Source organism: Amphiura filiformis, chromosome 3, assembly GCF_039555335.1.
Source record: "Amphiura filiformis chromosome 3, Afil_fr2py, whole genome shotgun sequence".
Classification (NCBI taxonomy): Eukaryota; Metazoa; Echinodermata; class Ophiuroidea; order Amphilepidida; family Amphiuridae; genus Amphiura; species Amphiura filiformis.
The window spans coordinates 46630345-46645663 of NC_092630.1; the positions used below are offsets into that span (position 1 = coordinate 46630345).

At 35.5% G+C, this 15319-nt stretch overlaps 1 protein-coding gene across 1 annotated transcript; it reads right to left on the bottom strand.

Moving 5' to 3' along the window:
- Nucleotides 1–834: 834 nt before the first annotated feature.
- On the bottom strand, nt 835–13510 carry LOC140148618 (uncharacterized). Its single transcript, XM_072170633.1, has 7 exons — nt 12874–13510; nt 11218–11512; nt 9598–9754; nt 7863–8029; nt 6813–6949; nt 6302–6465; nt 835–4128 (listed from the first exon to the last, which is right to left on the bottom strand). Exons 1-7 carry the CDS (start codon nt 13502–13504, stop codon nt 3805–3807), a joined length of 1875 nt encoding a protein of 624 aa, XP_072026734.1. The 5' UTR covers nt 13505–13510; the 3' UTR covers nt 835–3804.
- Between the last annotated feature and the right edge of the window lie 1809 nt (nt 13511–15319).

Here is a 15319-nt window from a genome sequence, read left to right on the forward strand (position 1 = left end):
AATTCACATAATAACAAACTAACTTCAGGTGGTTGAAGCCTAAGAAAAGCTTCAAAAATGACTTATGCACAGCACATGGCCTACCTCAGGGGTTGCTGCCTGTTAATTAAGATGTTGTCTTGAATGAGACATATCTAAAATAGGAAAATATTTGGATGTTATTCTTACCTAGCACTGTTATCCAATACACAGTTTATACATTGAGTTTTGACAGTTTTCCATAAGTTTTGGCTTTTGAACATACTAATTTGTGTTTTGCAACTGAGTTTTTAGGCTACAGTAACGATCACAGAATATATGTTATTGGTTAACAGTGCTAAAAATATTGCTGTACAGTGAGTGTAAGTGATGTTATCTACAGCTCCTTTTCTTATTGATTCCTTTTTTACATACGATATCAAAACCATTGAAGGTTTCGGTGATAGGTTACAAAGGTTCTATTTACAATAGTTCTTATCCATGGTGACATTTAGGGACATTAAAGTCACACCCATTCTCATTGTCAAACATGGCATTTCAACCGTTCAGATTGCTCATGGGATGTTATTGGTGAACATGAGTATTTAAAATTTGGTTAAGCTTTATTATGAAATCATGTTCCTTACTTCTGATCTCTTCTATGTAACCATTGCCATATGGCATATACAGTACATAGGAAAGAATGGCAGGGAATTAGAGTCATAAATAAGCTCTGAAAACTATGCTTTCAAAATCTGTATCATTTCAAAGTGTCTATTAAGCTGGGTGTCTGAAAATCCGATATTGAAAATAGAGAATGCTGTAAATTTGGAACCTACCAACCTGTCATTGACCTTATATTGGATAATTTTTGTAAAACCAAAAAGTACTTATCATTCCTATTGTTAAGTATAGCCAACTGTAATAATGTTGTAGTAATTTTACATATTCAGTGGTATTTGAACATAGTGAATGGAGTAATGTATGTATGCAAGAGTGTTAGAAACGTGATTAAAAACAGTGAAAAAAGCCAACATAGCTGAAACTGATTCATAGTGTTTTTATTTTGTATGGATATTTTTTATAACAATACTGTGTGTGTAACAATTCATCAGGTATTAAAATTTATGCTTAGAATTTATTACACAGTACCGTAAAAAGTCGATAGTTAGCATATATGTTTGCTATCTAGCGCTTTTAAAACATGCAAACATGAAGAGCCCCATCCACAAAAATGTAAAAGGTTTTGAGCAAATCATCGATACACATAGTTATATACGAACAAGTAAACCTGCAAATGTGTGTCTCAACCCCATTGACTCAGTTGGTAAAGCGCCGGACTTTGGTACAATTTCATGTTTTCAAAAGCGCTCGATAGTAAGCACATATATGCTAACTATCAAGTTTTTATAGTAGTTGTGTGAGAAGAAACACATGCATCATATAATATATAAGATCCAAGGAAATTGACAGTTCTTGATTTATACCTAATCTTAAAATCTGTGTTCTTTTTAATGTATTTACTCCTATCTCCAGAATCACAAGACCATTAGTGAATGGTCCCATCCTTGGAATCTCTGCTATCAGATGCATATGTTGCTTTTCATAATATACCTGTGTATTTTGACAACAAAATTCCCAGTTAAGTTACAAAATCAACAACCTGTTTGCTTCCCCCTCAAAATTTGCATATCATAGTCATACCAATATATATCAATATATTTAGGTTATAAAATCTGGGTAAAATATATCGGAATCCAAAACAATTAACTTAAATTTCAATTTATAACCTAAAATATGTACACTGTGTAAGGTGAATTTACACAACAAAGTAATCTAGAGATTGTTTTGTAAACATGCATAACCAATCTGAAGTTTGATATAACAGAAGCTAAAATCAGAAATCTTGATGAAAGAAGCCACAGGTATCAAAAATGTTATCCATCTACTACAATTAGCAAAACCTACAATTATAAGTTAATAAATGTGTATCACTTGATGAGAGAGTAAAGTGGACTTAATAATGCACCCGCATTGAGATGTTGATGTGTCCACCAATGCACAAGACATGCAGGGGAGAGTGGGGTACATCAACAATCGGTGCAAGTGGATTATTGAAGTCCAATTTCTCTCTCAACAAGTGATATGCATTTATTAATCTATTTCATACACGACAAAGAATTTCTGTCATTATTTGATAACAAACAAAATACTAAAAATATCAGAAAATTTGACCAATATCAATGCACCCATCTTCCAGAAATGTAATCAATCCTGCAAATGCGAACGCCCAGTGCATAGTACGTGAAACTGCACGCAAGTGATATTATACAATATTTATGCACTCTACATAGATTTTCCAGTGGCTTTTCTGATTAGCTATATGTGGTTCTAAGAGTATGAATGCGTATTATTTGTTAGGAGAGAAATTAGACAAAATAATGCACACACGCTGATGTTGATAATGCATATGCGCTGACTCTCCCGTCATTTATTATTTTGTATAATTTATCAAGCAACAATACGCGTTCATTACCCTATTTCATACATGAGAAGGAAAAAACACATGATATTTATCACTAAAAATGTTGGAAAAAATAAACCAAATATAAATGCATCAACCCGCCCGAAAAAAGGAATCAATCCTACGAGACGCAAACACATGTGAAAGCACTGAGCGTAGTACACAGATTGCACATACACAATCAATGCACTCCGCATACTTTTCTAACCACTTTTCTGATTGGCTGCTTTGATAGAGGAGTGTATGAAGTGTAATCGGTACACACTAAAATGCCTCATGATATCAGTAGCACATCCACTGGTGGAGATGGTAACCTTTTTGGGAGGAACCCAGTGCAGTTTGCTCTTACAATGGTCATCAAAAGTTGTTGGGATACCAAGAGAAAGTTGCATTGCTTTCTTTGGTTTCAAGACAAACCTCTCCCAAAGTCACCCCTTCCCTACCAATACTACAACTAGGCATGCATAAGTACAATTGCAGGATTTAATATAATTGGGTTTGGGATAATGGGAGGAGACTTATTTACATTACCCTGTTCAAAGTGTCAAAACAAGTACAAGTCGCAAAGATTTGGCAAAAGAAGTTTTTTCACATTTAGCCAAAATTAATTTTAAAATGCTCCATTATTTGGGATTTTCTGAAACTTCATAAAATTCCAGTTTTTGCTAAATTTTGACAAAAATAAATTTTTTAACTGGCATTTTTTGTTTCAAATGTTAAAGGACAGTGTTCTGGAGCACAATTCAACAAAAACCATTAAACTGTGTTAATTGGTCTCTTATAGACGAATCCAACAAGCCAAGTCATGGTCAGGATTTGGTCAGCCATCTTTGGGTCCCTGCAACACCAAAAAGTCGCTTAAAAATCGATGTTAGATTCTTTTGTGTTGTAAAACTGTCATCATTCTTTTGTCTACGTGTAACACGGGTGATAGAATGCATTTTAAAATCCCTCCAAGGCCGCATTATGTCACATTTTAGGTAAGATTGAGCCGACGGGGACCCAACTTTGGCAACCATTAAGGTATAGGAATGCGTGAAATTGGATTCGTCTATAGATGTTTTTATTCAAATTTTCCGGAAAATAATGAAGATTTCCAGAAATCTATAATTTGAATGTCTCAGCAACGGAAAAGATATGAATGTAAACAAATTCCAAAAGATGTATGTTTAAGTGTTTAATACATTCATTAAAAAACTCAATTTCGACCTAGTTTTGCATCTACGCTCTTAGTTCCATCAATCAAGAACTTCTACATCATTTATAATAATATTTCAGTAAAGTACTTCAAAGAATGATCACATGTTTCACAGAAGAATATATTATATAGACAAACAAACCTTCACAACCCTACCAATACACAAACCTCCCTGTTGATAGCCATTTATCAGTTTGAATGAATTAGAAGCCGCATGTATATCACCATATATCTCGTACCTATCTTGGTACAAAATCTTAAGAAGCTCAAAAAAATCTATAGCTAACTCAATGACAAACTTTCCGCATTTGTATTTCACCTCGTAGCATGATATAAAATCTTTGACCAGCGTCGCCAATTTTTTAGCTTTAGCCACTTCCATACACTTATTCAATGTCACCACAACATCTTGCAGAGCAATCCCAAATAGCTGCAATCCTTTGTGTATCTGAAATAGGGAGACAAAATAAATGTATGCAAAATTATTTTGATGTACAAGATTTACTGTCATTTGGGTGTTCATATTGATGTTGCTAACATGCGGCCTCTGGAAATTGCACAGCCACATGCTGATGATGTACAATCAAAACTATAGCATCAAATAGATTCAGATTTCCTCATATCTTTTTGTGTCAGTAGATTTCATGAAAACTATACAATGTCTTGAAGATTTTGCATCAGTCTTTTTTTATCTTCCATAAGGCATAGTAATTATTTTACTGGTCGGATTATAAAATCGCGGCATTAAGGAGGCTGTGTACTCTCAGACATGCATGTAGTAAAAGTACCATAACTTTGTAATTATTCACGCAAGACATATAAAAGTATACATTTTTATAAAGGCAAGACATCAATGAATCTCAATTTTTGTTCGGTACATCATAACAAAAAAAAACACTCTTTCCAAATTTTTTTTTTCTTAGTCTTGAGGCACCATTCCAAAAACGTTTTTTTTTAGTTTTTTGATATTGGCCTTATTTTTTGAGATATTGACCATATAAGGCATCAAAATGAACTTTTAAAAATTCACAAACGCCTATTTGCACAGAAATAGACCAAAATATAAAAAATGAGAAAAAAGTTTCTTGAGTCGATCATGCTCTTTACGATGATCATATTTGCTTACCTATAGATGCTGTATTTATTGAGTTATCGTGTACCTAAATCGTCATTTTACCGACAAAATGAACATTGAAATAATGGCCGTTGAAGTTTAAAGTGGTCACATTTTGCACTTTCATCGAATCTCACAGGAGAATCACGGCAGCTTTCGTTTTCTACCTTACATTACGTGAACATCGGGTAAATATGCAGCCCCTTGAGAAGTTTGAGCGAAATCCATTCATAACTTGATATTTAAATCGGGGGAAAGAACTTGAAAAACCCACATTTTATCAGATAAAACGGAGCCATTTAACCACTAGGTTTTTGTGAAATCAGTGCTTCCGTGGTGTTTCCATAAGATGCGCCGTGCATGCAGATAAGCGTCGCGTATGCGTAGCGTATTGGGGCGTTAACAAATTGCGCGATACGCAACGCGACACGTTGTTCTTGCGTGTACCCTGCTGGTACAACAAAGGGTTTTCTTTCCTTTTAAATTTCAAACACGAGTAGAATAGTGAAATAAAATCCTTAAAATATTGCAGTTGGAGTTTACAAATCTGGATTTTCATTACTTGTATTTATAAATAACATAACTAAGTACAAACATATCAAAAAAAACTCAATTTCGCGAAAGAAACAACGTCTAGAGTACACAGCCGCGTTAACTTAATCATGCCAGAGCTAATACACACATTCAGGCAGTTTGTTGGCACCATTGCAGAAAAATCTTATAAGCACGGACATCGGTGCCCAACTCAAGGTCTAACAAATTAAGTATGGTAAAAAATGTGAGTCTTGCATGCAATTCAAATTTCATGATGCAAATATATGCAAAATAAACACTTAAGGAAGTTCCTGCAATCTTATTGGTTCTTCTCCGTGTGATATATGACACAATATAACACACTTTAGCATGTGTGTGTCAACGCGATACTCAGACATGCTATCTGAACCAATCGGAGGTGCATAGCAACAATGGGACTGATCGATTCTAAGCCCTAGGTAATTCCTTGTAAAATGTAGGGTTTAATTTGATTAAAATTTGATATACTTATGATTAATATATCTATTTGAATTGAAGTGTTTAAGAATGAGAATAAAGGTATTGTTTTTAGCCACTGTCGTGCATCTATGTCATATAACATGCGACATCATCATTATTTTTGACGTAAAACAACGAGGCAAGTGTTTTACTTAAAATAATCATGTCGCCCAAGTTATATGAGACGATGCATGACTGCGGCTAAAAACAAATACCTTTATTCTCTAAATAACACATTTAATGTCACTATTTGGGCTTCGTTACAATAATACTATGTTATAAATGAGGGTCTTTTTATTGCTTTTCTAGCATAATAATACCTTAAAAATATAAATTTTGGTTTTTTTTTTTTTGAAAATTAAAATTATTTATAATCCAAGTTAGGTTCATCATTTCTGTGGTAAAACAGATTAGCATCTTGTTAATTCAACAAATTTAGTTCTTTATTTTTCTGGAATCGGGAGTAATCACTAACCTCTCCATGTTGAAAAGCATCAAATGATTGCTTAAAAGTCTCCACAGTCATTTGTCCATCTTCAATACACTGTTCTACATTACTGCCTACTTCCAATCCTCGGAATATGCCTCGAAATAACTGAAGTACATTTGCAGCCTTGGTACCTTTGTACGATACTATTGCTGTTGAATGTGGGTAAAACAAATGGACTATTTTGAGTAATAAATATTGTCACATTTTGTGACTTTATCACAAAAGAATGAGTTAACACCAATAATTTAGTAATTTTTAATTTCCAACAAAATATTCCAGTGGTAGTTGCAATTTGTAATACCAACATTATAGTTTATTTTATGGTTACTTCACTAAACATTTATTGTTGGAGAAATTAACATGTCATTAGAGGCTCGAAATGTCAATATTGAAGAAATCTCATCATCACATGAGAGGTTTGGGATATTAAAGGCATTTTTATCATTCATATCAGGTTCAAAACTCCTAAACCACAAGGAATTTCTTGTGTGTTTACCTGTGTTGCTGACATTAACAAAGTGTCTGCTGACTAGGTAGCGAACATCATAGGTACCATCTGGCAAGAAGGTATCCATTACAACACTTCCTGAAGGTACAGAACTCTTGCCAGGGTTTTGAGTGCCTTGGACATACCTGCAAAAGATTAGAGAGCATAATTCTGTCAAAGTGTCTTGGGGCCAGACTCCTTTGTGTATAATGTTACTGTGGAGGTATGCCACTCCTGCCACATGAGTCTATTCATGTTTGCAGCATAAGCCAGTACCCAATTACACCTGGGTGAAGTGAGGCAAATAGGATTAAGTGCCTTGCCCATGGACACAACACGTTGGCCATGTTTAGACTTGAACTGTCCACTCTAGCCTTTATTAAAGACGTGATTAGGCATATTTCAAGAGCACTTTGTTGGAAAAAATGAAAACTTGGCAAGGTTTTCTCATCAATACACACATTCTAAACCTCCGCAAATAAGTTCATCAGGATTAATGTCAATGAAATATTAAGTTCAAAATTCTTAGAACAAATCCAATTTTGATGTTACATACCTTGATCAATGACAGTTTCGTGCTAACACTTTCTCAAATTGAATGACCAATCCCTGCACCAAAATTGGATTTGTTCTAAGAATTTTGAACTTAACACATTCTAAAGCATTTTTCACCCTGTTGTGGCAGTGACGTCAGTGCGCATTTCATTGGGCACAGCTACAAATCGCTAGTGTTCGCTCAAAATGCTGGCGTACACACGCACCCACCTAAAGATGCCGCATAGATGCATGTGCGAAACAGCTACCTCAACGCTTTGACATCACTGCCACATCAGGGTGGAAAATGCTTTATATCATTTTCAAGGATAAAGCCACCTTAATTATAAACTGTAATCCTTACCCTAACCCTAAACTTCACCCTAACCTTAACCTATAACCTAAGCCCTATAACCTAAGCCCAAATCCTAACCTTAACATTAACCATAACCTAACCCTAATACTAGGGCTAATGTTAACCCTAACCCTAATATGTCCTAAACTGTAACTTTAACATTTTCATACCTGAAATCCACATATTTGCTATTGTCTGCTCCATGAGGATAAATTCCAATCCAGTCCATATTCACAGCCTCATCCTTTGGCACAGTCCATGATACCGTCACATTTGCTCCAAAGGCTACCTTGCTGGGCTGGGCTGCTATGGTACCATTCTGCTGCACCAGAATCATCTGAAAACATTTCAATATGAAAAGTTGTTACTTTTTTACCAAAATTACATACGGAAGCTGTCACCACCAGATCATTTTCACCTATATGAGTGCAGTTTTTATCTCAATAATATGGTTAATGATTTACATGGTCATGTCTCACAAACCAATTTCATTATCATTAGATTTAACAACATTTTAAAAACAAAACTTTGTGATAACAAGTGATTGAACTTTGACTCTTGTGATTATGATTTGAACAATGTTTCATACGAAAGTCTCAACTATATGTTCAAATAACAGAATTGATTACAGTATTCCATTTTTGACACTCCCATTTGGGCCAAGACTGGTCCATAACTCGTACCGTATTCATTCCAATTAGCGCCCAGGGCGCTTTACAAAGTCATTTTGGGTGGATGCTTATTTTTTACCTGGTTTACCTAATTTTTTCATAAGGGCCGTTAATTAGAAACAAATTTACCTATGTTATAATAGGGTCCCGAGATGTTCTAGTAGCTTTTCTGATGCAGTAAATGTATTGCAAGTTTACACAGGACTTCAAATCCTCAAGCTATTTCACTGTAACATCAATCAGTCACTTCAACATTAATAGTACCCTTTAGCAAATTGAAAATACCCTGGGTGGGAGTTTATTGGGGTGTAGGCGCTTATTGGAATGAATACGGTATGTCCAATAGATAAACCCTATGGGCCGTATGCACAAAACAAGTTAGACCTGGTCTAATTATGAAAATTAGTTACGTTATTTACATACCTTATTTCTATTATTGTAGATTTCAAAGGCATATACCGGGTGTCAAGAAGCTCTAAAACTGATAGATTTTCAGTGTACAATATTTAATTTTTCAATATAAGAGAAAAATCGTAAGTAATAAAGAAAAACTATGAAACAAAAGTATGCTTGTGTTCAACTTTTGTTGTGTGATATTTTGATGGTGAGCCACTCTTGACACCCAGTGATCGATTTTCGTATATTTTTTTGTGTAGCACTTTCTGCAACACCTCGGAGTAATGAAATTTCAGATTTGAGTAGCAATTACAAAATTGTGAGTAGCATTTTGCAACATGCTAATCCTGAATGTTCCATTTTCAGTTCAAGTCAGTGGCCAGTGATCGATTAGAGTATATTTTTAGTGTAGCACTTTCTGCAACACCTCGGAGTAATGAAATTTCAGATTTGAGTAGCAATTCCAAAATTGTGAGTAGCATTTTGCAACATGCTAATCCTGAATGTTCCATTTTCAGTTCAAGTCAGTGGGGAATGACACCCCTGTCATCCTGCGCTCATAATTTAAGTTGCTTTAAGATACGGAGTTGAAACTTAGCAGACAAATACAAGAAGGATTAATACATAACATCTGAAAAAATAACATTGTTGTGTTTAACCATTACAAAATGCTGTACATTTTCTACATGTAACCTTTTTATGGGACCCATTTTACCTTGCTTTCTTGGAAAATTTCATCATTTAATTCCAGAAATGTATTAAGAAATATGACCAATCTCCGGAATTCCAGGTATTTTGTGAAGACTGTCATCATTGACTAAAATTCTGCACTAATTACCTTGTTATTTGCAGTGACTGCATAAATCCTCCACCATTCATATTTAAGCCTTGTGACATAAGGTAGTGATACTATCTTGTCTTCAGCTGACTGGCCTGAAATCTGATTCCATTTACTCCAACTACCACTTCGTTTCAACTGGTAGATATTCCATATTCTGCAAAATCATCACACAATAAAGATTTGAATAAATTGCTATTAAAGATGTATAACCCCATTGAAGGCCTTATCCCCCGCCTTACTTCAACAAAAAACAGATTTTGGTATCAGTTGACATATTTTACCCCTTGATACATTTGTGACTATTTTTGCATTTTCTCAAAACTAATAACACAAAAGTTATGTATATTATAGGGGCAAGGAATCCAGTTACTACAGTGGAATTTCAGTGACTCAAGACAAGTAGTTATTGATTTATTGATCAAATATTAGTTTTCCCTCATTTTTGACTGTAACACAACTGTTGTCTGTGCTGAAATAACATTTTCAGTGCAGTAATTGTAGTCCTTGTCCCTATAATATACATATCTTACTTGTCACTAATGTGTTATAATTTGTGAGAAAAATGCAAAAATGGGCACAAAATTGGCCAGGGGTGTAGTACCACCTTAACTCCAGTGAAATTTTAGGCCTCAAGTGTGTTTTGTTTTGCAGTATGAACAAAAACGTGGTACTGTTCTAAGGGCTACTGTGATACACATTTTTGCTTATAGCATCCAAACTGCTAGAAACCATGTGTTGTTACAATCAGCCCACCCACCTTTAACTGGTGAAACAAAATGGGATGTCACCAATTTATATGTGGAGATATGCCATATTCTAGCATTCAGACATACAAGCACCAGAGACCCCAGGGCATTTATTGGTAAGTTTTGGAGCATATATTTTAACAGACTTCCAACTGAGCCACAAATTTTTTGTTTTATATGAACACTCATGCTCAATAACTCGCAATTCAGTTTAGCATTTTTGGTTTTGACGCAAGGGGTACGTATGGGGGATGTGCTCCCTCAGAAGTTCAAAATCAAAGCCTTAATGAAGGTATTTGGTGCAACATTTTTACATTATTATTGGCTATTTTCGGAGCATAGGCCTATTATATGCATCTATAATAATCATAACAAATTTCCTTCGGACCCGACTTCTGTGCCGCAGAAGTATAAACCTGCTCAATTAGGCCTAAAAGGATACTTGCAAATTAGCCATTACTCTAGCGAGTGTCATCTTCAGGGCTATTCAGAGGGCTGAGCTTTCGGAAAATACTGACAAATTGTGACCTTTGATACCTATAAATTGCAACCCACCGTTTGTGCCCTGTATAAATCATCACAATTTATGCAATCCTTGCGAGAATCCTCGTTCATGCAACACTGCCAAGAAGACAGCACTGATAAAGCTGTAGCCAGCAGGATGCAGAGTCAGCGAAACAACCCCGAAAAAGCATCCAAATAAAATGATCCACTTTTTCTGTGCTTTTATGAAGGAAATATTTACAGAAGAGGCACTTTTGAGACTGCACCCCCAAGACTAACTCCTAGCTACGGGTCTGAGCACTGATACTTTAAACAATATCAAGTTCATATCAATTTGAAGGATAAAAGAAATAATAAAAAAACTTACCGTCCATTTTCATCTACACTGAAGACTTCATTTCCTTGATGAATGTTACTTGTAGCCATGATGGTATTATTCCAAGCATCTCTCCCTGGAGTCAGTGAGTTTATTTTACGCCACACACCCCATGTACAGTAACCCCATGGGTTGTCTACATGGTCACAAGTCGTCTGGTATATATGATGAATATGTCCGTTTTTACCCAAAACAAACACCTCCAGGGCTCCATGGGTGAAATATGGTGACAGTCTGTTTGCTGTTGGTCGTGATGTCTTTGATAAACCAAGATGTGCTTTTGGATCTGAAAGTAGTAAGGCCACAAAAAAAATTGTTGTGTTTTCTGTTCCACAGTGGGCTATGAAGCAAATCAAACTCATCAGTAGGGCCTATCATTCTTATCTGCAACTTATCAATAATAAGACAAAAAAACAAACAAACAAACAAAACCACCCACCCTGTTCTACAAGTGGATGGACCTATCAAGTAGGGTTGGTCATTTGGACATTGTTTTTTAGCACATGAGTCTAAAAAAAAAGTCTCAAAGTAAATCTACTTTTTACCCAAAACAGCTGATTGTACATACATAAAACAATATCTGTTAAACTTGGTCCACTTTTGGCCAAAAAATGGCCGATTTCTCATGCATACAGTAATTCTTAATAAAATCTCAAAAATTGATAATGTGGGTCGGCCAGCCCCATTTTTTGTTGCCTAAGAGTTATAAAGTAGTGCACCTCTCAGCAAAATTGAGACCATTGTCCCACTTTTTCATAATTGAGCTGTCAATCACTTTCTTCAATAGAGACTGTGATGACTGTCTATCAAATTTGGTACTGAGTAATAAAAGTTAAAATGTGACATAAACTGCTCCATGAGGGCCAAAGGAGACATCTATGCAAATTGAGTTACTATAATTAGTACCTTACATATAAACTCAACCAATAAAGTATCGAAACGATTATATAAAGGACACCGATGTGCTCTGTTTACTTAACCATGAACATACCTTTATTTTACTCCTTCGACTTCCAACTTCAAAGCAAAGCTAACAAATCAATCAAACCTGACACCACCTTAGAAGGCCTTCGGCGCATCTTGCGCAGGAAATGGCGAGACACTGACCAAGGAAGATAAGACATCTTGTTCAGAGCATGCGACAACGAATCCAGGCAGTGATAGACAGTGATGGTGGGCACACCAAGTATTGAGATGTCAGCAGAAAGAAAGTTCATGAGATAAGGCAGAGATAAGTAAAGGGTAGCAAGTATTGAAGTTGGAAGTCGAAGAAGTAAAATAAAGTAAAGTTAATTAAACAGAGCACATCGGTGTCCTTTGTCTTGATGGCGTGTGGGGTTGTGTGTGTGTACACGACGAACGCGTTTGGCTTGAATAGGAGCCAAGTGCAACTTTCAAAATCCGACTTGAAGCCACTCAAGCGCCCATAACTCGACCAAATGATATCGTAGAGCAACGAAAGAGGTATCAAAATGCGCAGGAGAAAGCTGCGCTTTATATACATTAAATAAGTTTTTGCTATATATTTCAGTTCCTGATAAATCTGACCATCTATAATCGTTTCGATACTTTATTGGTTGAGTTTACATACAAACATTACAAGCAACTACAAGTTTCAGTTCAGATATGAAAATCAATAATTCTTACCCATAATTCTCCAGCCACCCCAAGCCTTTTCACTTCTTTGAAATGCATGCTGTAATTTTGCATCATTCATAATGGCAAAGGCTTCATAGTATCCACTAAATGGATTCAATATCACTGTGGCATCTGTTGCTAGGTGTGTCTTGGTACCACCAATCCTACGCCAAGCCTGAAAATTACCAGTATCTTCTCCTATGGTATAGTACAAACTGGATTCATTGGTCATGGAACGAGCAAAGACTATAATTTGGTGGGTGTTGTGTTTGTTCCAGTTTCCAGCTTGAACTGAATCCAAACCATTCAAAACCACTCCTTTATCATAATATAAAGAAGAATTACCGACAAAGACCCATCTACCAAAAGTAGGTTGCATGTTGTTTTGAGGCAGTTCTTCAGGCAATACATAAAAGTGTAGGTTTTGCAAAATACTGTAGACCTGTCCATTTGAAGCCATAGCAAATATTCTGGTCTGGTTAGTGGATGCGCAGTGGACACCAACAGGACTAGAGATGATTTTGACCCCTGTACCAATTGTTCCATCAGGACCTAGAGATACCCATGGACTCCATGGTTGATCATCCGCTGCTTGTACGCTTAACATAACATTTCCATCACTTGATGTGTAGAAACCCATAGTGCCACTATTTAAAACAATATCACTAATTGCAAATGGTCTTGTCAGTTTGGTTGATGCCAAAGTTGTTGGCCATTTTGAAGCGATGGCTAACATGTAAAGAACGATGTAAGCCTTCATGATGAATTGCATGACACAATGTTACTTACTGAAACAACTGCCAGTACCAAAAGACAAAGTTCAACTGAGCAGGATAATTTTAATCATCCAGAAAATGCTTATCATGTATGACATTAATTAATAATGAACAAAATTAAATAAATATGGGAAGCGATACATACAAAACATGCAAGGAATGTAGTACAGATTTGGCATCAGGTTAAATTCCAGCATTAGTGGTTTCGAAAGAGGAAGAAAACTGTTTGATAACTTTTGTTTGCATTTCAATGTACCAATACCATACACTCCGAACTACAGCGATTACATGTAAGCAAAACCCACACAATATGTTAACATTCTATCCATATTTAAGTACCGCAAATTACTCCGTAAGAAAACTAAAACAGCCTCCAAAAATAATCACAGCAGGCACAGCCACCCAGCTCAGCCCCTTCACATGTTTTTGAAGTATACTGGAAATGTGTGAGCAAGAAATCTCTTGTCCAGGGAAAATAAAGCTGTCAGATTCGTACAAGATTTGGTGTATACCCATCATTGTGAAGTTCACTGTAGTCCAAATACCTATCAGCTAGATGAGTGCCTCATCAGTCATCATCACCATTTTTCATGCAACTTCTATCTGCCTCGTCTTTACACCAGATACGTTACTCAAAAAATTTAAAGGATCAGAATCTGAAATCTTGATTTTACCTTCTTTCTTTTTTGTTCTCATGATGCTAACCAAGGTGTTTTTCAGTAAGCCATGAGATTTCAGTACTTGTATTGCAAGAGTTTTTAAAACATTACTGAATGAAGTGACACTCATCTGATTTACAAGGTTAATGTTGTTTTTGAAAAATGCTAATAAATAAGTCTGATCCTTTAATTTTGTCGAGTAGTGTACATTTAATAACATTGACAAGGACAAATTTGTCATCATTTGAAACTTGATTTCAATAACCTTTTATTTCACTTTAAGCAAAAAAAGTTATTAATAGCAATATACACAAAAAAAACTTATCTGGTACATCACAACGCTACAACAGCAAATCTTGTCAACTATTATGATATCTTTTATAGAAGAATCCTTCTCTTAGCCCATCTCAAATGGTGTCACATGTACTAGGTACTCTTGCAACCCAATTTGTTGAGTTCACAACTTTAAATTGGATTATGAAACATTGGTTGGAAACCTCTGCAATACACAAATGGCACATGTTTTATATACTACGCTAGATATCAGAGAACTTCAGCATTTTTCACCTTTTCACCTTAGCATGTACACTACGTAAACATAGAAGGTTCTGAGTGGCTGATTGAATCACATCATGAACAGCTATATCATTGACACCTCATTCGCTAACCACGCCATACTATTGTGCATGATCCTGTCCATATTCCGTTCTTTTGTGTGATAAACACAGATGGAGTGTTGGCAAGTGCAAAAGTTTTCTGGTAGCAAGTGTTATACATTATAGATTTACATGACATCCAAAATCAGTTCTAAAACTACACTAAGTATTTTAATATTCTATTTTTTCTACAATTGCATTGATTTGCAGGATTTATTACATCTTAAATCATAAAATGCTGGAAAAGACAACAAATATGGTATCATCCATCCACCTGTTATTCTTCCCAAATTCCATCTTCTGTGTGATGAGGGAAAAAGAGACCAAGTATACTAGTAACTTGCCTTAAAACAGGAAGATTTTA

What these genes read in the sequence shown, in the direction of transcription:
- LOC140148618 (XM_072170633.1), bottom strand. Translation starts at nt 13,504, where the DNA reads ATGGGTTTCTACACATCAAGTGATGGAAATGTTATGTTAAGCGTACAA. An exon ending in GGGTGGCTGGAGAATTATGG is followed by an intron (nt 11,513 to 12,873) that starts GTAAGAATTATT and finishes TACTACTTTCAG; the next exon opens with ATCCAAAAGCACATCTTGGT. An exon ending in TGTTAATGTCAGCAACACAG is followed by an intron (nt 6,466 to 6,812) that starts GTAAACACACAA and finishes CACATTCAACAG; the next exon opens with CAATAGTATCGTACAAAGGT.